General features: G+C 43.5%; 1 protein-coding gene across 1 annotated transcript in view; it reads right to left on the bottom strand.

Annotated features, from left to right (window-relative positions):
- Window positions 1-837: 837 nt before the first annotated feature.
- Window positions 838-25,571, bottom strand: part of ADAD1 (adenosine deaminase domain containing 1) — a 272,091-nt gene continuing 247,357 nt past the window's right edge. The window contains exon 11 of the mRNA XM_073603526.1: window positions 838-1,982. Coding sequence (XP_073459627.1) covers window positions 1,869-1,982 — 114 coding nt within the window. The 3' untranslated portion in view covers window positions 838-1,868. The remainder of the gene's footprint in view (window positions 1,983-25,571) is intronic.

Raw genomic sequence — 25,571 nt, 5'->3', positions numbered from 1 at the left:
AAAAAGAGAAAAAATGTACAGAAAATTAAAGTGGTTCTAAAGCCTTTTTTTTTAACCTTAATGTATTCCTAGTATTTCCCTCCGTCCTTTCTAAACACTTATGGGCAGGGCCAAGTAGTGCTGTCAATGGAAGAGGCTTCCTATGGTGGCAAACCGAGAAGGGGAGGGAGGAGACAGGAGAGCTGTTGGGGGACCCTAGCAGGGGAGGATTGGCCACAAAGCAGGCAAGTACACAATTTTGTTATTTTTAGGAAAAAAAAGATTGAGCATTTGCAATCACAAATTTTTAAAAGAGAAAAAATGTTAAATTGAACTGCTTAATGCAAAAAAAACGAAACATATGAGTAATTGCTAAAGTAAATTTGTACTTTAAGAAAGTTGCATGGCACCAGTGCTAAACTTTTTGGAAAAAAAAAATACTTGTTGCCTAGCTAATATGCTAATTCAAAGGCTTTGATCGGGAGTTCTGACTTTTTTCTGGCTTCACTGATTACAAACATGCTCCAAGTTGGGGACTGAATGTATAGCCAAACGCAATATTCCCCACGCACACATTCAAGAAAACCAGCTGTTCAGTGATGCTGGGTGCTGTAATGACCATAGGCTGGAAACCGTGGATAATCAAAGTGAAGAAATGTCATCAGCACACCAAGGATGCCTTGAAATGGCCCAAAGCTTTATTCTGTGCTCACATGACAAATATACAGCATCATTTCGAAGCCACGCAGGGCCCCTTTGTCAGAAAGTGATAAAGGGGCCCTGCATGGCTCCGAAACATTGCTTTATATTCATCATGTGCCCATGGAATAAAGCTTTGGACTATTTTGAGGCATCCTTGGTGATGACATTTCTTCACTTTGAATGTATAGCCAGATACTTCCAGGCAGCAAGCCTTTTCAGGTTTTGTTTAAAACCACTGAAGTATATGAGGCCATTATCCCTAGTTGTTTTTGCAGGTGCATGTCCCAGGGCCTTCATCTTTATTCTGTCCCCACTAAATGAATGGACTGGAACATGCATATTAGGTGTCCCGGCACCGAAAAAGAATGCACTTGCTCCAGGTATGGGATTCACCAGGTATTGTAAGAATGACAGATGCAACTGCCTCAGAACAGGAGGCAACAATGGCAGCATCTATTTTTCTGCCTCGACAACCTTCATTCATATGTAGGTAGCATGTAAATTGTCAGCTATTATATTAAGGCCTCATGCACAACAGATGTTTATTAGTGTAAATGTCGTCAAGCTTTCTGCACCTGAGTTGTTGCAAATGATGCATACAGCCACCAATACAAGTGAACTGCTGTACATGGCTGTACTTGTGTGAATACTGATAGCTTCTGCACTGTAGTTTTCCTGCACATGGACATACAGTATATTTCCCAATACTATCTACTTTCGCATTTGAAAAAATATGTCGTACACACATGCATGGGTAGATGCAAATGTAAAAGTGAACACCATTCATACAAGCACGGCTGCATAAAGCCATTTACTTGTATTGCTGGCTGTATGCAGTACCTGAGGTTGACTGGCCAGAAAGAGCCATGCATTTTATACTCAAACATGTTTAGGCTGATGTCCATATACATGAGGTCTAAACACGGAAGAACCAATGTATACATTGTTAGATAACATAATGTGCTTGTTTACACTATTAAATAAACAAATCTGCTAATGACTAAACACAATATAAAAAGTGTAAGTAGCCTGAATAATTTTTAGTTAAAGTATTACAATTGCAACGATTCAGAAAATATTCTTTACAAGCCCACAAAAGTCAGGTTTGTATAACATGTTACACAACACAAGAGATTTAAAAAAACGTTTGAAAAGTAAACTGGAAAATTTGTATACAGAGTGTATGATTACACGGTGAAGGATCCAATTATATCTGGCTTTTCTATCCAAATTCCGTACCCATGCGCTTTCAAATAGGATTTCAGTAAGGTTTTGGCCTCTTGGTATGGTAAAGCACGTCTCTAAAAAGACAGAAAAATAATCACATTTGGTTATCTGCAAATTGTATAATTTTATTCAGAATGTACCAGTCTCTACCATTTACAGAGCTGTTCGGGAGGGTCCTAAAATTAGGGTTTTTGGTTTACCTGTAAAATACTTTCCTTGGAATACATCACAGGAACACAGGGTTTTTTCAAATCACTAAAAAGTTGAGTTATACTGTCACCTACAGATTACTGAATGAACACTGGGCAAAAAAGGCAGATTTTGTAGTAATGAGAAACCACAGAAAGAGGCAGAATCCCTGTGTCCAAGAAAAGGATTTTTGCAGGTCTACCAAAAATGTATTAAACATACATTACAGGGCACATGGTTTCTTCATATCCAGAAATACTAGGATGCCCCCAAGCACTGAATCAGAGGGGTGGGCAATACAGCAACAAGACCAAAACTCAAAAACGAAGCAGGGTAAAACCCCACTATAGAGCTGGAAGCAGGAACTTCTGACCAATACTGGCATCTGCAGAAACTAAAACGTTGACATTGTAAAACTTTGTAAATGTGTGAAAAGAAGTTAAGGTGGCACCCTTACCAAATTTACTGGCTGAAGAATGATGCTGAATTGTGTAGGAAACTCTGACACGCCTGGTAGAATGAGCCTCGGCTGGAAAAGGAGAAGCCTTGTCCTTAATGGCATAGGCCTGAGAAATGAGTTTACAAATCCAACAACAAAGTGGATCAAAAATCAGCCTGTGTGTTTGGAGGACCCACAGACAAAACAAGCACGGAATTAGACCTCATCTCGGCGAAGAATCAGAAAAGGGGAGTACAGGCATTCCAAGAACCTATGAGCCCAAGTAATGGTCACCTGATTGATCACCTTTCGGGTAAGAAGCATCAAAGGGTTATCATGAATAGGGTCAAGCAGAGAATTCTATAAAACAGAGGATACCAAGCTAAGGTCCCTCTCAGACAATGGAAACCAAAGAGGCAGGACAATCCAATTGTCCCATTCCACAAATACCTTTACCAAGGAATGAGATGCATCTGAATCCAAAGCCCAGATTTGCTCTGGATTAGTGGATCTCTTTTGGATGCTGGAAAATCACTCCTTATAATAACTGGTCGGTTCAAGGAATTAGATCAATGAAGGAGAAGACTTTGGTCTGGAGTTGCCTCTGGCCTTGAGCACTATGAAGGGTAAGATGTTGATTACCAGACTGGAGAAAGGCCAAATTGCGCCCCATGCACTTGTGGTTGAGGATGAAACTTTCAAGCCTCACACCAGGTGAAATAAGCCATCCATCTACGATGGTACACCTTTCTTGAGGTTAGCTTCCTTGCACAGAGCAGGGTAAGAATGATGGAGTCAGAAAAATCTCTGACCCTTAGGACTTGGACTTATCAATTTCATTCAGTAAAATGCTTACTTATAGCAAGCGAGTTAAAAAAAATAAAATAAAATAAACAAAAAAAAGTAAGAAAATGTAATAAGAATAAATAACTTTTTTTTTGTACTGTCACCAGTGTCCCTGATCACTGACACACCAGTTCTACAATGACGCTGTACTGCACTGGTGACAGTAGGTTAAAAAAAAAAAAAAGTAACATTTTTTCATTTTCCAAAAAATTACAAAATTACAACTTCAAAAAACCCGCCATGCCTCTTACGAAATACCTTGGATTGTCTACTTTCAAAAAAGGGTCATTTGGGGGGGTATTTGTACTATCCTGGCATTTTAGGGCCTCAAGAAATTAGATAGGCTATCAGTACTGATCAATTTGCAGATATATACCATAGTTTGTGGACTCTAACTTTCCCAAACACAATAATATACACGGATTTGGGTTATTTTCACCAAAGAAATGTAGCAGAATACATTTTGGGCTAAATTTATGAAGAACAATTATTTATTTGCAAAATGTTATAACAAACGAAAAAATTTTAGTCTTTTTTTGTTTATTTAGCAAAAAACAAAAAACCCAGTGACGATTAAATGCCACCAAAAGAAAGCTCTACTTGTGTGAACAAAATTATATAAATTTAGTTTGGGTACAGTGTTGTATGACCGCGCAATTGTCAAAGTGCGACAGCGCTGAAAGCTGAAAAATGTCCTGAGCGGGAAGGGGTTAAAAGTGCCCTGTACTGAAGTGGTTAAACGCCACATCGTCAAAGCCAGCACCCGGGAAGTAGGAGGGAATATTGGTTCATCTGGAAAAGCCGTTGCCTGGCAACAGGGTGACTGTGTCCTCATATCATCTTCATAGCCAGGCTGAAGCAATAAGAAGCCCCAGCACACCATCTGTCTTTATCGTGTGCAGTGGGTGTGGTAGAAGCTCAAGTGGAGGGAACTCAGATGAGAGAGCACCGATTACTAGTAGTCACCAGAAAATCCACTGCAAATGCCTGAGGATCCCTTGACCAGGAGACAAATTTCCCAGCTGGGTGTTAAACCTGCCTGCCAGAAGATCCACATCTGGAGTCCCGCAACTCTGACAACAAACTTTGAACACCTCTGGGAAAAGGGTCCACTCACCTGAAATCAGTTGCGGATGACAAGGAAGTCTGCCTGTCAATTTTCCACACCTGGAATGCACGCGGTGGAGAAAGCTGGAATATGCCGTTCTACCCAGGACATGATCATGTTTACCTCTTCTTGAGCAGTGAGGCTTCTGGTCTTCCCCTGTTAATTGATATATGCCACTGCACTCAAACAGGGTAACCTTGAAGGCAAAAAGGACCAATGTTGGAAAGACAGATGAATTGCCCACAATTACATAATGTTGATTGGGGAAGTCTGCTCTTCCACTGACCACATTCCTTAAACTGACTGGTTCTCCAGAACACTTGCAGCCTGACAGGCTGGCATCAGAACCTTCCAAAGTATTGGAAAAGAGTTCCACTGCTCCATAGCTGATCTTGTCTTTAAATTCAGATGCAAAATATTGGATCTGCAACTTCCTGTGTGCAACTAAGCATATGGAATAGAGGGAAGAAAGCTGCGCTATTAAATGGACAGTCCATACAATTGCTCTTGGATGAACGGTGACCAATTCAATCTAATGACGAACACCAAGGTGAATCAAACAATATATCAAACGTGCCACCACCTTAAGAAAAACCTGCTTACCAGCTGACAGGTAAGTCAGGAAGTTGGCTTATACCCAGCCAGGGCCTTTACTCATAAGGGAGATCCGCTGATGGACTGGAGGTTGGATGATTAGATTGAATACCCAGACCACTCCTGACACCACACGACCTTACATAGACCACGAGAGAAGCAGGAGCTCCCATTCCATGGATAGCGTAGGACCCAGGCTGGGTCGCGTGGTCTGTGTAAGGTCGTGTGGTGTCAGGAGTGGTCTGGGTATTCAATCTAATCATCCAATCTCCAGTCCATCAGCGGATCTCCCTTATGAGTAAAGGCCCTGGCTGGGTATAAGCCAACCGCCCGACTTACCTGCCAGCTGGTAAGCAGGTTTTTCTTAAGGTGGTGGCACGTTTGATATATCGTTTGATTCACCTTGGTGTTCGTCATTAGATTGAATTGGTCACCGTTCATCCAAGAGCAATTGTATGGACTTTCCATTTAATAGCGCAGCTTTCTTCCCTCTATACAGTTTATTTGTGTTAACACATATTGAGCTGCTGCTTTTTGGACTACATTTTTGGTTTACAGTTATTGTGAATTTTTAATTTATTTTCACATATGTTTCAATGTATATATTTTTGACCTAGCGCGTTTTTTTTCCTGTTAAGCATATGGAATGGTAACAAAATTGAAAAACCATCTTCTCCAGCAGCTTCACGCAGAAATGGGTTGAGGTGTTTTCCAGAAAACTCAGAGACTCCACCCAAGATCAGAGGTGAAGGCACTTTTCCAGCTGAAGGAATATCTTGGATTGAGCCATGTTCTGGACTAGGCCCACATATTCCAGACGTTGTGATAGGACCAAGGTTAATTTTTGGAGGTTCAGTACCCGAACCAAATCACATTAGGACTGGCACTGTATGCCAGATTTTTGACATCAAGGTCTGAACTGATGGCTCTCAGAGGAGCGGGCTGTCTAGGTATCCCACAATAGGGACAACTCAGGTCCTCAAAAAACCCAGAACAAAGCCAACACCTTAAACTCGCTGGGAGCAGTGAAGAAGCTGAATAGCAATGCCACAAACTGGCAGTAGCAATCCTCCACAGCAAACATTAGAAACCATTGTTGAGGCTGAAAGATCGGGATGCACAGGTAGCCATCCTAATATTCACTAAAGTCAGGAAGTCCCTATGTTGAAGTGAAGCAATCACCAACTGGGTGGGCTCCATCCAATATAACCCAGGTGTCTCAGGTCAGGCTTTGGAACCGTAAAGGGGTTTGAAGTTGTGAACAGGCACAATAATGCCCTGAGACAGCAAGTTTTTTTTTTTTTAGGGTCACAAAGAACACCGCCCTTTTTTGAGGCTCCAAAGAGCATACAGCGCATACAGCATGGGGGAAGGGAAACATTCGAGTTCCAGCTTATAACCTCTTGACACCACACTGTGGACCAATTTGTCTAGAGTCCCCACAGTTGCAAAGGCCGATAAACATCCCCTCACCTGGGTGAGCGGGGAATCCCTTTCACTGGGAAGAGGTCTTGTCAGTCTTCAGATACCAATTCTTCTTGGGGAACTTGGTAGTAGGCTACGTAATGAACCCCTAAGGTCTGTGGCAGATAAAAGGACTGCTTCTTGGCATTAAAAGATGCCCCCAGTGTTTGCACTGTCCATTTTGCCTTCTTCAGAAGAGTGCTTTTACCCACAGTCACTTTCTGGATAAAAGCATCCAAGAATGGCCCAAACAGACTTGCCCTCAAAAGGCATCTGCTTAATTTGCTTCTTCGAGAGATTCAGCAGACCAGCATTTTACCCACAGGATCCTCCTCATATAATGTCCAGTTTCGAAAATCGCCTAATAGATTCCTCCAAGAAACATTCGCTGAGAAACTCTCGGAAACTCCTCCCAGTACTGTTCAATGTCAGAATGAGATTTGCAGTAGTGGAGCATATATTTTGCCCACACAATAACCGCTTGGCAGACTCCCAGTGCAGCCACTAATGGTTGCAGAGCTGCACCTATCAAAGAAATAGACAGACAAAAAATAACTCCACTTTTTTTGAGAAAGTAAATATTCCCCTCTGGGTGATCTATGTATGTTGCAGGTATTTTAACAAGTGTAAGGCAATAGCTTTTATTTGTGTCAATGGGGAAAGTGAATCTAATGGGGGTCATTTTATAATTATCAACCCGCTTCTACCCCTGTAGTGTTTTAATGAGGAAAGTAGCAGGATCTGCATACCTTTAGACATGATTTCCCTTTGGGAGTATCTCACCAAAAATGCTATTTTTGTTGAAGGGGATGCCCTTTAAAAAGGGCCGTAGACCTCTTATCTGTAGTGTCCAAGATCGGAATGCTGTCCACTGGTACCATCAGGGTCTTGTTTAGGTAGGGAATAGCAGAGTGTACGGCTGGAGAACGCTACTTTTTGGAGAACAACTCCTCCATGGGGTAAAACTGAGCAAACTGCTTAGGAGAGGAAAGCACCCTCTCCAGATGAGCCCAATTGGCATACATCACTTCCTGCAAATAAGATCAACAGGAAAAGATATGGGGATTTTCAGGGCCCCCCAGGACCCAAAACTAGAGGGAAGAATATCGCAGAAGCAGCAGCCTTAAGCCGACCATTCACTATTCAGCAGGCACCGGTGGAATTTCAATCAGTGTTTAGCCACCCCACTCAACAGAATTTGATTTTTTCCCACAGTGAGCCATTGAAAAATTTTCCTTGATCAGTGGCTGCAGCAGCTGACCAGAGTGGAGCATCCTGACAACTGCACATGCTGTTGTAAGAATACAATTTCCAGACAGGAGGCATTCCCCCATCCAAAGTGTATGGCCAGCATTCACCAAAAAAACAAAACAACTGAGGTCCTCTGCACCTCAGAAAGGCCAAGACCCTGAGCCTCATCCTGAGAAGAGTACTACCGATCCTTACAGGCTTCCTCCTCTTCCACATCCATGACCAAAGGATGATGTTCCGACACCTTTTCCTCCCACAAAAAGAGATCACCAACATTTGTGTCCCAGGCGTTCCAACCTGTTGAGAACACCTGAAAGTTGGTTGTGCAAACCAGAAATGGCAGTGGAAAATCCCCCCCTTGAAACAAAAGGAACTGGTGGAATATGCCCTTTAAGCAGTGGAAAGACCACATAAGGGCTGGGGATCAAGAACTGATGTGACCATTAGGCAAGCATTTAAAGGGTTAACTATGTAGGGGCCCTCACCATCTGAGAAAAGGTTTTGCGAACCCACCTGTGCCCCCCCACTTTACTTAAACTCCGCTATGGCGTGCCAAGGGTTAAAGGGCCTTACACCAGGAACAGGAAGAAACCGCCACCCAGCTAAGAGGAATGCCTTCTTGCAGCAAAATACTTAGTGACCCACAATTATTGACTGCCCCAAATACTTGCAGGCATTGTACCTAAGCAGTGAAGACCCACTGCCAGTGTCGGTGAGCCTGAGGGATGTCCAGGAGCTGAGGACCTGGAGAGTGCTTTGGACACCAGGGGAATCCAAAATGGTGGCTGTGCATGTGCTGATGAACTGCACACGCAACATGCCACCAGACCAACATAGACACAATATCACTCCCCAGCAAAGGCTGCACTGACAGATTTGCCTCTCCACACCACTCAAGGGGCCCCTGCATTAAAGGGAACTCTGAGTACAGCCACATAAAGGGACTTCCACTCTGGGAGGCACTCACCAATCCAGGCTGCGGGGCTATTTTAGAGCCCAATATTCACCCATTACAGCAGACATGCCCCACATAGCCTTCAGGAGTACAACTCCCCCTCAGGGGACTGCCACCCTGGACCTGTGTAACACCCGGACAATGAAATGACCAGATAACAGATACACCGGTGAGTGCCGTCCATAGAATCTAATATTGACTGGCAACATCACAGATTGTCCTGGGTCATCTGCAGCGGAATCTAGTTAACGTCTTCTTCTGGGTCCCAGATGCCAATCTGGATAATGCCATTCCCTTTGTCAGCAGGGAACAGGCCACAAAAAATACATCGCCTAATGCCCAACAAATCTTCAGACTTCACAGGCACATCAATCACCTAACAACAGTAGCAAAAAAGTGCCAAGAGGGGACACACCTTAGTGGAAAAGCCTGCCTTTTCTTTTGGTCAGTGTCCATTCACTTATAGGTGGCAGCATAACCCAATTGTTAATTATGAAGAAACCCTGTGTCCTGTGATTTACAAATAATCACAGACAACTTTCTTACACTGAAAACAATACTGGGCACCTTTGGTTTGTTGTCTCCAAATCATTTTTATGGCCTTCAGATACAGAACCAGTATATTTTTTTTTTCATGAAGTTTAAGGCAGTATATTTTTTGGTGCATCTGCCCTGCTTTAACTTGTTTTATTTGCTTTAATTTTGAACGTCGGTTACTCAAGAATCTGCTGCAAGCTGCTTCTGAATTCTAGTTTATTTTACATCCACAAAAATAAACAAATACAAAAGAAATAAACATGAGAATGCCTAAACATTTGTAATTCCAACAATTTTCTAGGCGAAGTGGTACATTTGAAAGAAATGCAGGGGTGCCAATATTTTTGGCCATGACTGTATATATTAACCAGGATATCCGATGCCAGTGCTAGAGGACCCTTGGTCCTGGCTCCAAACAGCGGTAACTTGTTGCTGTACCTGGAGACCAGGATGTCTACTTCTGGAGACCACATTTCTGACAGCAGATTGCAGATGTCGAGATGAAGGGACTATTAACCAGGTGGTGATGCCTGAGGAAATCCACCTTTCAACTGGCCACTCACAGGATGTAAACAACAGAGATCGCTAAACCGCGTTTCTCTGCTCAGGAGATGGTAAACCTATTTCCTTCAGGGTTGCCTGTTTCCTGGTACCCATGATGATAGATACAAAGCATGGCTGTGCAAGAATTTTATCCACACTGGTGAAAAAGCATTTAGGCCACCCCCCCTGTAGAGCCTCCTCCCACCACCCTGTAATGTGATGAGGAGCCCATTGTAGCGTGAAGGATGTCAGAGCATTGAAAATTTGAGCTCTGTTCTTCAGCAGCCCAACCAGCCTGTCCACCCACAGGACAAGGTAGGACCTGTAGACCACCAGGAGGGAGAGAGAAGGTGGAATCTGGAGCAGGGATGGAGTAACAATAGAGCGGAAGATTCGGGCTCTCCTCACCTCTCTTCTGCTTGGACCCAAATGTGACAGGCAGCTTGAGTGCGAGATGTGGCTGGGATATTTAGGACATTCAAGTTTGTTAAAGAGGTGTTCCGGCCCCCCACAAAAAATTAAGTCAGCAGCTACTGACGTAATATTAGGACACTTGACTGTCCAGGGTTCCCGCGATGTAGGCAACGCAGCCGATTTTCAGATCGGCTGTCAGATGCTCCTGCCCCATTCCTGGTAAGGGAAATGGGTAGTGAAGTCTTTCGGGTTCACAGCCGGTTTCCTACTGCGCATGCGCAAATCACGCTGCATTTCTAATTGGCCCGGTGGCGGAGGAAGGGGCCGTCTCCAAAAGGGGCACCTGTTTTTGGCCCCCCCCTCCCCGAAAGGTGCCAAATGTGGCACTGGGGGAGAGGAGACAGATACGTGGAAGTTACACTTTTGAGTGGAACTCTGCCCTAAGAGCCCAGTTGGGAGGTATGAGACATTTTATTACACACAACCCCCCCGTGTGACCAGACTTCATGAATTGTAAGAGATTGGAACACTCCTTCCCAGCCTGTCAGGCTGGCATCTGTTACCACCTTTAATGATAATGTTTATTTGTTCTAGGCCAACAGAAGATTGTACCGCTTTAAGGCCTTTAACTTTAGCTCACCTTTTACCAAAATATGCCCATATAAATATATACTAATCATTCAATCTTTTGTGCATACAATATTGACAAGTGACTTAATCATAAAAGTGCTTCACAAAACTAAGTGCTATTATTGCTCCAAATTGTGCTCCACATAGTCCAACACAAATAATATGCAAATTGTCCCACTTTTCAATGCAAACTCTGTTTCAGGTGTATCTTGCTCCATACTCACATTTGATTGGTGGTGAAAACTGCCAGTGTTTGTTAAGGTCATAGTGCCACTTTACATTAACCAAATCTTTGCGACCCCCTAATTTAACCACTTCCCGCCAGGCCAATGTAGATAAATGGCTGAATGGGCGCTCTCTAGTTCAGGGAGGACATATGGTTATTCCCCCTTGTGAAAACACACCAAATCAATGTCACATGTTTGTTGCCTGGGCGGTGCCACACCTGTGATGTCATGACTGCTGATTGGAGCGAATGACCATCTTGGTAAAGGCAGGAGGCTATGTTTGTATGAGGAAGGCGATTCTTCTTGTTTCTACTAAATGTGAGTGCTCACTTTGGTTACTGCGGTTTTTAATTTAATAAAGCTGTACTACACTATATGCGGATGCTTTTGATGTTTGCTCTACGGTGGTATGGAGGCTATTAAAGGTTGGTAAATAACTGCAGGACCGGAGGAGAAAGTGAAAGTGGAGCAGGGCCGTAGATAATTTTTTGTTCTGGGGGAGGGGGTTCAGCAGCAGGTACTAAGTAAAAGTATTTTTAAATAACACAAATTGCCTCAAATTCATAAAGACTGGAAAAAGGAAAACCTATGTGTCGCTCATAGTAAGCAATCACATCCTTGATCCTGAGAATTGAACGGGATTTCCGTTTTGCCTTCTTCCAGTTTTTATGAACATTGCCCAGTGAGATTGGTGGTGTAATTAAACTGTAACAGCCAATCTTACTGGGCAGGTGCAAAGGGGCACCATCTTGTGGAAGGCAGCCCACTCACTGATTTTTTTTTTTTTTTTTTACGCTGCATACTAGGCAAAAGAAGTGGTACTGTGCAAAGTCCATACATACAGAATGTACCTCCCAACTTTCCAGCTTGAGAATGAAGGGCATGACAGGGAGGCATTGATCTGCAGCTCGCTAAGCGCACCGCAGCAAAGAAGTGGGTATGGCCAAACATGATAGTGGGAGGGTCTTAAGGGACATGGTTAAACAAAACCTGGGCTTCCTTGTACCTATAAATATGCTGAGGCAGAGTTTTCTATAATTGCTGTTGCGTTAGTCTATTAGGCCCTGACTGTTCACATGTAGCAATTTGGGATCGTGGGCAGAATTGCTGTTATTCTGCCCGCAATTCCAAATCACACTGCAATGTTGGCAAAACACAGCACATGTGTTTGTGTTCCATTCATTTTTAGTGGCACCAAAACACAGTGTGGTTTTGGATGCTTGTTGTGAGATAAATCGCTCAACAATCACAGCAAAAAGACACCACATTGTGGTGCCAGTAAAAAATGAATGGAACACAAACGCATGGGCTGCGTTTTTCCAGCATTGCAGTATGATTTGGAATCAGGCACGGTGGCGGGCAGAATCACAGCAATATTCTGCCCACGATCCCACCTAACAGGCTAACACGACAGCAATTATGGAAGACTCAGTCCAGCGCCTCACCAACTTTGCCAACAGTTGCCACAATCTCAGATACCTAGTAGAATGACAGGAATAAATTCTGCAGCACTGCAGTTCTAAGATAGCCTGACTAAGGAAGACACAAGGGAAAGAAGGACACACCTAGTAACCCAGGATGGACTGGGTGGGTCAATGGACAGCAGCAGCCAGCAGCATTTCAGAACATCATCCACGTGGCAAGCTGGTGGCTAACAGCACCAATGAAGGTTCAGCTCCTCACCCAAGCGGCAGTCAAAGGTGAGAGTCAAAGGCACTGCAAGGAGGTGGAACCAATGGAAAGAGAAAGGATTGGTGGACGGGCAGGCTCCGGCTGCTCCCACTCTGCTCAGTTCTGCCTCCTGTCCTGGTGGCTGGACAAGTCAAGAAGACATGATCTCATATAAAGGAGCCTGGAGGTATTGAGGTGCCGAGGCAGAGCAGCGAGAGCCAGGACCCTCTATAAAATTAAATGGACCCCGGGCAAACATTTTTAAAATGAGTTTACTGCGGCAGATCTGGCAGTGATTGGTTGTCAGAGGTTACAGCACACATTACGGCTCACTGATTATTTGCTAGAGATTACATCAAATCATTTCTGCTTGCTGTTTGGTTGCTAGAGGTTACTACACATAATTACTGCTCATTGATTGGCTGCTAGAGGTCCTGCACATTATTGCTCACTGATTGGTTGCTAGAGGTTACTGCACATTATTACTGCTCACGGATTGGTAGCTATAGATTACTGCTTATCATTACCGCTCACCGATTGGTTGCTAGAGATTACAGCAGTGTGACAAAGTTCTGTTAGGCATGCCAGGAGAGTGGACATGACTAGACTGCGTATAAGAATGGCCTAAGCCACCCATTCTTATTGGAGCAATTTGTTGACCTGTCCAATGGCATGACAAGTCACACCCTATTTCCGGCAATGGCCATGTTCAAATGCCGCACCGATCAGAAAAAGTAGTTCCTGTACTACTTTTGGTGATATCAGGTGCGACTTGCATAGACAGCTGTACAAGAAGCCGCACTGATATCTTCCAGGCCACACCCAAAACTTTAATTGTGCGATTTCTAAAGAAGTTGCACGATTTCAAAGCCGCAGTCAGTCAATGTGAACGGGGACTCAAAGGGATGATTAAACAGAACCAGCCTTTTACCACCTACCTCTGAATGAATATAGCAGCTGCATCATTGACTACACATTGCCGTGACATCAATGCTTGGCTTCACGGTACCACAACCCGACATGTTAAGTTTCACAGGCGGCGTCCCCGTTAAGCTTGCCCATTGATGTCACAGTTGCCACAGCCACAAGCCTAATGCACAGAAAATCAGAGACTGCGGATGGATTACAGGAGATAATCAGAGACTGCGGATAGATTACAGGGGATAATGAGTGACTGCGGATAAATTACAGGAAATAACCAGTGACTGCAGAAAGATTACAGGAGATAACCAGTGACTGCAGATAGATTACAGGAGATGACCAATGACTGCGGATAAATTACAGGTGATTAACCAATGACTACAGAGAGATTACAGGAGATAACCAGAGATTGAGGATAGATTACAGGAGATAACCAGAGACTGCGGACAGATTATAGGAGATAACCAGAGACGGAGAATAGATTACAGGAGATAACCAATGACTGTGGAAAGATTACAGGAGATAACCAGAGACTGCGGATGCAACATACTACACGAGATGATCAAGTAGCCATTTTTAAAATTTAACCTTTCAGTAATGCACAGCTATACAGGGGGTATACAACAATGTAAGTGAAGGTTTAGCATAACAGCGAGGCAGTGTATATGGGTGGAAACACCTAACTGTCCAGCTGGGCTCACCTGCAGCTCTCAGTGCTCGTGCCGGGGCTCCCAGCGGTTCGGGGGAGGAGTTTCTCTGCTCCGAGCACATACAGGCTGCATGGGGCGGGGCAGTCTCAGAGCGTCAGTGGAGCTCTCGGCCCCGCCCATTCCTACTGACAGAGCCACCTTCAGCCTAAGCCCAGCCCAATAACCCGGGCCAGAGTGCCTTGGTGGTCGGGCAGCGTAATAGCATGCCAGGCTCAGGCAGCACACAACACAGCCACAGCGTGTGTGTCAGTGCCGAGTGCGGCGATGGCAGCGCAACCAGCGCCACTAGTTAGAGCAAACATAGCTACTACTTATGCAATCTGCACTGACGCTCTGGGAGGGTCAACTCCCAACCCCCCCATATCTACGTCCCTGAAAAGGCGTATATGCTGTGGAGCATGAATACACAGAGAAAGCGCAGAGGGACCTTATTAACCACCTCAATACTGGACACTTTTACCCCCTTCCTGCCCAGGCCATTTTTAAGGTTTCAGTGCTGTCACACTTTGAATGACAATTAGTCATGCAACACTGTACCCAAATTTAATTTTATCATTTTTTGAGACAGTACTCTCTCTTGGTGATATTATATAAATAGAAGAATACATAAAAAGGTTGAAAAAATAAACCCCCAGTTTTCTTAGTTACGGTTATAAAAATTTTGCAAATAATCTTTCTTTTTAACTTTAAGCAAAATGTATTCCGCTACAATTCTTTAGTAAAAAAATAACCCAAATCAATGTATATGATTTAGTGTGTGTGAAATTTATAGAGTGTACAAACTATGGTATACAGTATATATTTGAAAATCCTGATACACTGACTATCATTTCTTGAAACCCTAAAATGCCAGGACAGTACAAATACCCCCCAAATGACCCCTTTTTGGAAAATAGACAGTTTAAGGTATTTAGTAAGAGGCATGGTGAGTTTTTTGAAGTTGTAATATTTTGTCATTTTTTGGGGGAAAATTAAGAAATTAAATAAAATGTGTTTTTTCACAAAGTGGTCATATAAACCACTTTGTGCCCAGACCTGGCCTTTCTCCCCTACACGTAAAAATCTTTTTGCCGGGCGCTTATTGCCTGGGTGATGACGCTTCCTCTCCCATTTAGTCGCCTGCGTGACGTTGGCCCCTTCTTATGGAAGTACGATTTTTTTGGTTTCAAAGTTTTTATTAAGGTTTTTCAATGTACAAGAATAAAGACAAAAACAACGATCAGTTTACAATTGTACAGAAATGATGGATTCCATTAATAAACAAGATATTAATCACGTTTAGTAATATCCACAGAAACCTGGAGGTGCATAGGACTAAGGACCCCTTTTGGTCTAACCTGAAGGAAACTAAGGCGAAACATGTGGGGGACTCTGTGTCAGATTGACAGAGAAGCCGGGCATGCCTCCGAGGCACCCAAACACCCCTATTGGGAACAAACTGAGCGGGTGGGGGCGATTATAGCCGGAATTTGTCTCTCTTTCTTACCAGTTCTCCAGGGAGTATATTCGAATCACTCTATGTCTCAGGGACACATGATGTGCCATGAGGTGGAATCCCCCGGCGCTATGTTAAAGTGGACTGTTGTACAGTATAGCTGGTGTGGTTCCAAAGCTTAAAGTTCAACCTCAGTTTCTTACATGGGGGGTGCGGGGGGGCTGATTGGGGGATAGGGGATGCTGGGTGAGTGAAGTGGGAGTATGCAGTTGATTGACTGGACCAGGTAGCCAGTATATTGTGGGAGCCTCCAGGTCAAGCTAGTGAGATATGTTCAATAGACTGCGGAATTCTACAGATTCTGTGAAATGTATCCATCAGGTCCAGACTTTATGAAATTTCGACGGGGTGTCTCTCGCCTGGTGTATTAGTTCTTTTAGCATTAACGCCAGTGTTTGCTTATGCGGTTTTTCGAGAGAACGAATGTACATTGAGAATTCTTCAATACAGCCAGTCTAGCTTTCTTCCGCTGAGCGGCAATGGAGATAAGTTCGCCCCTAATGACACATTTGTGTGCTGCCCATTGTGTCAAAGAAGTTATGTTTGCGGATTCATTCTCGCGAAAATAATGAGAGGCTAGTGTTGATTTTCTTCAAAGTTTCGGGGTCCATTAGGAGGGCGTTATCAAGTCTCCAGACAGCCGATCTGGTGGGTGCCGTCGGGAATGTTATGGTCATGGAGATGGGATTGTGGTCCAAGAGGAGCATAGGATCTATAGTGGCTTCGCGGAGGGATGTTAAATTGTTTTGTGTGATGAAAAAGTAGTCGATCCTAGTATATGTGTTCCGAGATGATGAGAAAAACGTGAAATCCTTAGCGTTGGGATGTAGTGTATGCCATGCTTCATGTAAGGTTAGGTCGCTAAGTTGCGTTTTAATTGCACGAAGGGCTCTGTACGTCATGGAAGAGGAACCCGGGGAGGTGTCCCGGGAGGGATTGAGGGCTAAATTGAAATCTCCCCCTACTATCAGCATCCCAGCTTGAAAGGAAGTAAGGAGTTGTAAGATAGTAAGGAAGAAGGGTACCTGCAACTTGTTAGGAGCGTAGATGTTGGCTAGAGTAATGGGTTTGTTGTGGAGTTACCCTTTAAGAAATAGTGGGGAGTGGGAAGAAGGGATAAAGTGTGGAGGGGGAGGAAATCCCGCCTACTTATTGAACCGACAATAGGGGGAGCCAGCCCACCCCTCTTACAATGGGGGGGGGTGTCGGTAAGGTACAGTGTATAGATAGTGTGAGCCTGCCCTAGGGTAGCTAACACTATGCTATTGCACTGTGTGGGGGTTGGCAAAGTCCTGGCGAGATAGATTCACGTGAATAACATATCCACCCGCCGCTACAGGATATCGGTGCAGGTATGTGGAGATATATAATATGTGGATGTTTTCGACCAGTCGGCCTTGTCTCTACTGGGTTTAAGTCTGGGTTAAACCACTTATATTGTGTGATATAAACTTAAAGCAAGTCTCAGTAAGAAGGTAGGCAACTACTCAGAGAGGCTTCTCCCATAATATGCAACCTATTAGTTTGTTCCCACTTCTAAGAAGGATGCCTATGCATCTTTCTCGCCTATAACAAGCTATCATTAATTAAAACAGAGAGGCTTCTCCCATAATATGCAACCTATTAGTTTGTTCCCACTTCTAAGAAGGATGCCTATGTATCTTTCTCGCCCATAACAAGCCATCATTAATTAAAACAGTTGTAACATAACAATAAACAAAACATGCGTATTGCTCGAATGTATACCCATAACCTATTAGACTAATCTGTCTTAGGAGCTAGAGCTTGGGGGTAGTGCAGTGTTAAGCGTTTCGCCCATGAGTAGTGAGGTATCATGTCATGTGTCGGTCCCTGCTATCAATGAGATTGGTATTAGGACCCGTGGCTTTCGCGTAATAGGTGAAGCTAAGAAGGGAGAAGGGGGGGTTCACTGGTAGCATCCAAGGTGTAGCCTGGGCCGAGAGTGGTATGTCACCTGTCCATATTAAGTAGAGAAGACTGGTCTATGTCACACTGTGGCATGCTAAGTCTGAGCCCGAACAGGCCGTGTTTTGATGGTGGGGCCTGGACATGGCAATGTATAAGTATGACCAGACGTATAGTCATGGGGGAGGGTATCCCCTCTGGTGCGCGAAAGAGCACTATTGTTGGAGTGTCGTGGTTCGGGAGTGCCCATGTTCAGGGGTCGGTAGGAATCCTGTAAGCTCAGCTGAAGGGGGGTAAGCTGTGCCTGTTGTGCGGTGCGTTTAGCCATGCACCAGGTGGTAGAGTTTGCCCCCTTTACATAGGGTGGGAGCTAGTAGTCTCATGAACCCTCCTCTGTCCCTCCCCCACCCTTGTATGCACTAGATGATGGGATGCTACGTAGAGGCGATTTCTAAAATGCCTGTGGTTCTCCACTAGGGGGCGAGGCAAGCATTTCATCAAGTCAGTGTCCCTATGAGATCTCTTGTATACAGAAGTGGACATTATTTCATCAACCATATGGTTCTCACCTACGTTTACAGAACTGTGCATGAGTGTATGCTGGGGCTTCGGTGATATAGGGAGTGAGAAGGTCATTTTGGCTAGCAAGGTGGGTTCGAGAGGGCAAGGAGCCGTTTTTGTTGGGACGTTCAGGTTCGCTCAACCCCTGTGAGGGGTTAAGGGGGCGGACCCTGCATTAAAGTTGGTTGAGAGAAACCCCAGCATACATTACAGCAGCGCGTCCTGTTAAACATTAAACCTTGAATTCTGTATGATTAACAGCATTCACTGCTATGCGGTAGGTACCATCTAGGTGGGGAGCCTGAGAAAGCATGTGCCCCTTACAGTAATCTGAGTACCGGTCCGAGGGAACTGCTTGTAGTGTGTCCTGATGTGGGCCCTGGGCAGAAAGGTAGGCAATATTCAGAGTGGAACAGGCGCATAGAGCTTTGTTTGGCAGCAAATATACTGTGAGTGGGGTACATCCACATACCAAGAATGCGCTTCAAGGAGTATGCTACAGAGGATATGTTCAGATCCTATAGCCAAGGTTGTCTATGGGTAGAAGGGAGATACATATCCATGTGGATTGGTCAGGGTTAGTTAGTGTTTGCATTGGAAGTGTGGAAAACAAAATATAACACAACTTATCTGAACCGAACTTGGTTCGCATTAACCGGCATGGAGGGGTGTCGACGGTGCTGTTAGTAGTTGCGTCAGGCCCTTCGTGGTTGCGGTGACTCGATGGGGCTGGATCCAGGACGGGTGCCTCGAGAGAAGTGGTGGGATCTAGCTTCTAAAGGGGAGTGTTGCCTGCGGAACTGGGGGTCTTGTGTTTCCATTGGTTCTTCTCGGTGCATGTCTCTTCTTGTGGGAGTGGGTCAAAAATCAGCATATCAGTTTGGGACGTCTGTCACAGGAATGCCCAAGGTATCGCAGAAGAGCCGGAGGTCTTCTGGCACTCTTAGGAGCACTGTATGGCCTTGATTTGAGGCTGAGAGGCAGAAGGGGAACTTCCAGCGATAATGTATGCCTCTGGTGCGTAGGGTGTCGAGCAGGGGCTTCAGATCTCTACGATGTTTTAACGTGATGCTGGAAAGATCTTGATAGATGTGTATATCTGAGACCCCATAGGATAGCTGGATTCTCTTCCTGGCTTTGTGGAGTATCTCCTCTTTCAGTTTGAAGTCCACCAGGCAGCATATTATATCCCTGGGGGGTTTGGCGTCTTTCCCTTTGGGCCTGAGGGCACGGTGTATTCTTTCCATCTCCACTGCCGTCTTGGCAGGCTGGTCAAGGAGGTAATTGAATAGGCCTGTGACAGTGGCCGTGAGCTTTTCAGCATCCACTGACTCTGGTAAGCTGCAAACACGCAATTATGCCTGCCCCTGTTATCTAGGTCCTCCATGTGATGCTGGAGGTCTTTTAGCTGGAGGGAGTGGGTATCTATCTTGTGTGTCACTCTGTGGAGGACAGTGTCATGCTGAGCAGTAATCTTTTCCACCTCATGGACTCTGTCAGCTATCGTGTGTATGTCCAAGCACAGTTCAGAGATGGCTGCTGACAGAGCATCTTTTATGCCAGCAGCTATAGTGCACAGATCATGGAGGCTGAGGTGTTGGGGAGAGTCCCTGTTCTCCCTCTGGCCCGATGCCGAGGATGCAAGGTGTATAGCAGTAGGTGGTGGGGCGGCTGCCTGTGACTGTCTGTGGCGGGAAGCTGCCATGTTCTGTCTCTGGGTCCGAAACGCTGTGGCTCAATCCTCCATTCTGCTCGTGAGGAGAGCATGAGCGGGTGGCGGAAGAGCTGCGGAAAGCCGTTCCCATGGTCGGTCGGTGGTCTGGAGCTGTTTTACCTCCTGAGGTGATCGGTGGAGACCTTTTGCTGACTTCAAGCGGCCATCTTCCAGCGAAGTCAAGCCACGCCCAGGAAGTCTGATTTTTTCATTGTTTTAATATATCTTTCTTAGACATCTACTATACATCTGCTCCTGATGAGTGGCGGCATAGCCAACATGTCGAGCTTCAGATGCTACAATCATGTGTTTACAACATAGATCTACTCTTTGCCACATGTCTAATTTCAATATACTTGGATCTAAAAATATGTAATATGGTAACATGAATTAGGATAATTACAATGAATCATGAATCACTGTGCATTTTATGTCCCAACCTTGCTCTTTATTGACCCACTATCAGATTTTCTGCTGATTTTTTCCTTCAGATTCACCTAAACCATATAATATGAGGTAAAACCTTAGGAGTTTCAATTTGTATGCAATCAGGCAGACCCTTGCACTACATGGTTTTGGTAAATCTGAAGACAAAAGTCAGCAGAAAATCTGATAGTGTGTATGGGGCTTTAGGCCTCACACAAAGTCCCAACCCTCTTCTCTTCTACATGTAAAAATCTTAATTTTTTTGCTAGGAAATTACTCAGAACCCCTAAATATTATATATATAATTTTTATCTTTAGCAAAGGCCCTAGAGAATAAAATGTCTGTCATTGCAATTTATGTCACATGGCATTTGTGCAGCGATTTTTCAAACAACACAATTTTTTGGGAAAAAATACACTTTAATGAAAATACACTTTAACGAACCTTATTGCAAAACAAAAAATATATATATAACCCAAATTTTAGTTAAATATAAAAGATGATGTTACACCGAGTAGATACCCAACATGTCACGCTTTAAAATTGGGCGACTCGTGGAATAGCGCCAAACTTCAGTACTTAAAAATCTCCATAGGTGACGCTTTAAAATGTTTTACAGGTTACCAGTTCAGAGTTAGAGAGGAGGTCTATTGCTCACGCTATAATGTTTACGGTGATACCTCACGTGTGGTGCAAACGCCATTTACATGTGCTGGCGCAACCTATGCATGCGTTCGCTTCTGCGCGCGAGCAAGAGGGGACGGAGGCGCTTACACATTTTTTTAAAATTATTTATTTTTAACACTGTCTCTTTTTTGTTTTATAACTTTTACAAGAAATGTAAAAATCCCGTGTAATACAAATAAAGCACAACAGGTTCTCTTTATGGAGACATCTGGAGGCAATAAGACCCCACATCTCTTCTACCCTGGAAAGCATGAGGTTAACCACTTCAGCTCTGGAAGGTTTTACCCCCTTCCTGCCCAGAGCACTTTTTACAAACTGGCACTGCGCTGCTTTAACTGGTAATTTCGTGATCATGCAATGCTGTACCCAAAATAAATTTGTGTCCTTTTTTTCCCACAAATAGAGCTTTCTTTTGGTGGTATTTGATCACCTCTGCGGTTTTTATAATATATATATATTTGTTATAAAAAAATACAATATACTCAATTTAAGTCATACATTTAGGCCAAAAAGCATTCAGCCACATGTCTCAGGTAAAATAAAATTCAATAAGTGTATATATATTAGTTTGCGCAAAAGTTCTAGCATCTACAACCTAGGATACATTTTCTGGAATTTAAGCAGCTTTTAGTTTATGACTGCCTATCTCATTTCTTGAGGTGCTATAACGGCAGGGCAGTACAAACCCCCCCCCCCAAATGACCCAATTTTAGAAAGTAGACACCCCAAGGAATTTGCTGAGGGGCTTGTTGAGCACATTGAATATTTAATTTTTTTGTCATAAGTGATTGAAAAATGACAAGAAAAAAAGATTTACACAAAGTTGTCACTGAAATTATTTATTGCTCACACATGCCATGGGCATATGTAAAATGACACCCCAAAATACATATTGCTGCTTCTCCTGAGTATGGGTATACCACATGTGTGGGACTTTTTGGGAGCCTAGCCGTGTACAGGAGCCCGAAAACCAATCACCGTCTTCAGGCTTTCTAAGGGCGTAAATTGTTGATTTCACTCTTCACTACCTTACATAGTTTGCGCAAGCACGGGAGGGCAGGGGTGCTTTTTTTTTATTACTATTTATTTTGCTTTATTTTATTTTTACACTATTCCTTTAATTTTTTTTTTTTTCACAGGGAATATAAATATCCCCTATTAAAGCAATCGGTAGTGACAGGTACTCTTTGTAAAAAAAAATTGGGGTCTATTAAACTCTAGATTTTTCCTCTGCCCTCAAAGCATCTGAGCACACCAAGATCAGTGTGATAAGATGCTTTCCTAATTTCCCAATGGCGCTGTTTATATCCAGTGAAACCAAAATCATGAAATGCTTGTAGCTTCCGGTTCCTTAGGCCATAGAGATGATTGGAGCCATTCTCGTCTTCGATCAGCTCTATGGTCGGCTGGCGGAACCAGCGGCTGCATTCTCAGGTTTCCCGGTGGGACAGGAGTGCCCAAGAAATCCACCTACATCCACCCACTTCCAATGATGGGCATACATGCACCGTTTTTGTTTTAACTGTGGTGGTGAAATCACTTCCTACAGCTCTGGAGTTGCTGGTTTACGTATTGTGAGAGCAAACGCTGTTGCTGTCAAGATAAATAAATCAGTGCTGCAGCTGAATGGCGTACATGAAAAGCAAACAATGGTAACAATAAAACATTAACTCAATAAAAAAAAAAAATCTGTGCCAAAAAAAAAAAAAAAAAATATGCCGAACAATGGGGGCAATCCGCTCCTAATGTCAGGGGCAAATCGCCCCCTTCACCCCTGCCCCCATGCTTCGGCATATATGCTATATTTTTGTTTTTAACTGTAGTGGTCAGATCACCTCCTACAGCGCTGATTTATGTATAGTGAGAGCAAACGCTGTTGCTATCAAGATAAGTAAATCAGTGCTGCAGCTGAATGACGTACCTGAAAATAAAATAATGGTTAATAATAGAAAACAGTAAAGTATAAAAGAATTACATACCTGAAAAGCAAACACGATAAAACATAGTAACAATAAAACATTGCAGTTAAAAAATACAGTAAAACAGAGCAGAACAATATAGAGAGAATATGTAGCGCCCTTCTTCAGAGCAAGACACATACAATGATAATGGTTTTTACTAACATATTTATACACTCCTATCTCATGTGAGATCAATTAATCAATCATTTTGTACCAATGGGAAAAATCAACCAATGCAAAAGAACATGTAGGTAAGTAAGAAATCATGGATCATCAGGTGCTATCACTTTTCCTATCACATTCGATATGCACTGAGAAAAAAAAACAAAAAAGCAAAACACACAATAAAGCATATCAAAAAAATAAATATATAAATCAAAATCAGAATTTAATCCGGTCGGCCATAAAGTATTTAAACAGTGTATCCATTGAATCTCCCGTTTTCTAAGGGTTAATTCCCTATTTCCTCCACGTCTGTTCCTGGGTATACCATCTATCACCATGAATCTTAGTTGAGAAATGGTGTGTCCTTTTTCTAAAAAATGTCAGGCTAAAAGGTAATGTCTAGCTATTCGATCTTTAACCTTTTGAGTGGTTTGGCCTACATACAATAAGCCACATGGACATTTTATTATGTATACAACATAAGATGATTGGCAAGTGTAATGATTCTTAATATCAACGTTGTACCCTCTATGTGGATGGGAAAAAGATTTCCCTTTGATCATACTGTTGCATTGAATGCAGCATAAACAGGGAAATGAGCCAAAGTTACATGGTCCTAGAAAGGTTGTAGGAGGTAAGGGAGGACGATACTGATCAGATTTAACTGTGTCATATATTGTTCGACCTCGACGGTACGAAGGCAACGAAGGACTCTGGAATTCCTGCACTGAAGGATAAATATCATGCAGAATAGACCAGTGTTTCCTAAGTAAACATATATTTACTTAGGAAACACTGGTCTATCCTGCATGACACTGACAGGGAGTGAAGGGGTTAACTGAGGGGGTGACAAGTGTACCTACGTGTACTAGTGTTAGTGTAGTGTTGGTGCATCTTACTGTGAGATGTCTCCTCTCTCTGGAAAACAGTTCCATGAGGGGAGATGACCTCACTTCCCCTGCCTGTGTTTACATTTACAGGCAGGGGAAGGATTACATTCATCAGAACCGATCATAAATCATTGGCCTGGACCTGAAGATTAATCGGTTCTGGGTCGAATCCGATGGTTGCGAGCGTGGCGGGGCGCGCCCCCCTGGCGGCGAGAGCGTGCCTGCCATACAAGGGTACCTCCATCAGAGGCTCTTTACCGAGATCTGTGTAGCGGTGTGTCAGACTGATACACTACACCACCGATCACCGCCATGCGCGCCTGAGAGCGGTTGTTTTGGGAGGCCGTCATGCGACGTCCACCCAGAACGAGAGCCGCCCAGCCGCCATTTGATGGCCGGAAAGCAGTTAAGCAGCTAAAAACACCGGGTATGTGGTCAACACTGGATGCAACGCTAAAACAGCAATGGTAAACATAATGCGGGTGACTGCTAAAGATGTACAGCCTGCAGGATCCTTAACCACTTCCCATCCAGGCCAATTCTGACATTTCTCTCCTACATGTAAAATTGGTCATTTTTTTGCTAGAAAATTACATAGAAACCCTAACATTATATATTTTTTTTAGCAAAGACCCTAGAGAATACAATGGCAGTTGTTGCAACTTTTTATCTCACATGGTATTTGCGCAGCAATTTTTCGAACATGTTTTTTTGGAAAAAAAGTTTGATGTTTTTAAAAAAAACAAAACATTAAAGTTAGCCCAATTTTTTTGCATAATGTGAAAGATGAAGTTACACCGAGTAAATAGATGCCTAACATGTCACGCTTCAAAATTGCACACGCTCATGGAATGGCGCCAAATTTTGGTACGTAAAAATCCCCATAGGCGACGCTTTAAATTTTTTTTTACTGGTTACATGTTTTAAGTTAAGAGGAGGTCTAGGTCTAGAATTATTGCACTTGCTCTAACGTTAGCCGAGATACCTCACATGTGTGGTTTGAACACTGTTTTCATATGGGCGGGACTTACGTATGCGGGCTTCTGCGTGCGAGCACGTAGGGTCAGGGGCGCTTTAATTTTTTTTTTTTTTTTAATTGTTAATTTTACTTTTCTTTTTTTTTTTTAACAAACAAAGGTGTTTTATTGTTGTCAAATAGGTTGAATAAAAAAGCATATCCATAGGAACAGTACATATTATTACATGGAATACATTTGTGTACATACAGTGAACAAGTACAACATGCAGCAAAAGTTTGCATACAGGTAGCATGTGGACTAGGTTAATACATTCCGCGTAGGTGTCTAGTACTATACCTTTTACAGTTACCTATCTTAG

The sequence above is a fragment of the Aquarana catesbeiana genome, linkage group LG01 (assembly GCF_042186555.1).
Source record: "Aquarana catesbeiana isolate 2022-GZ linkage group LG01, ASM4218655v1, whole genome shotgun sequence".
NCBI lineage: Eukaryota > Metazoa > Chordata > Amphibia > Anura > Ranidae > Aquarana > Aquarana catesbeiana.
The sequence above is the reverse complement of the archived record's forward strand: the minus strand, read 5'-3'. Positions and strand labels throughout refer to the sequence as shown.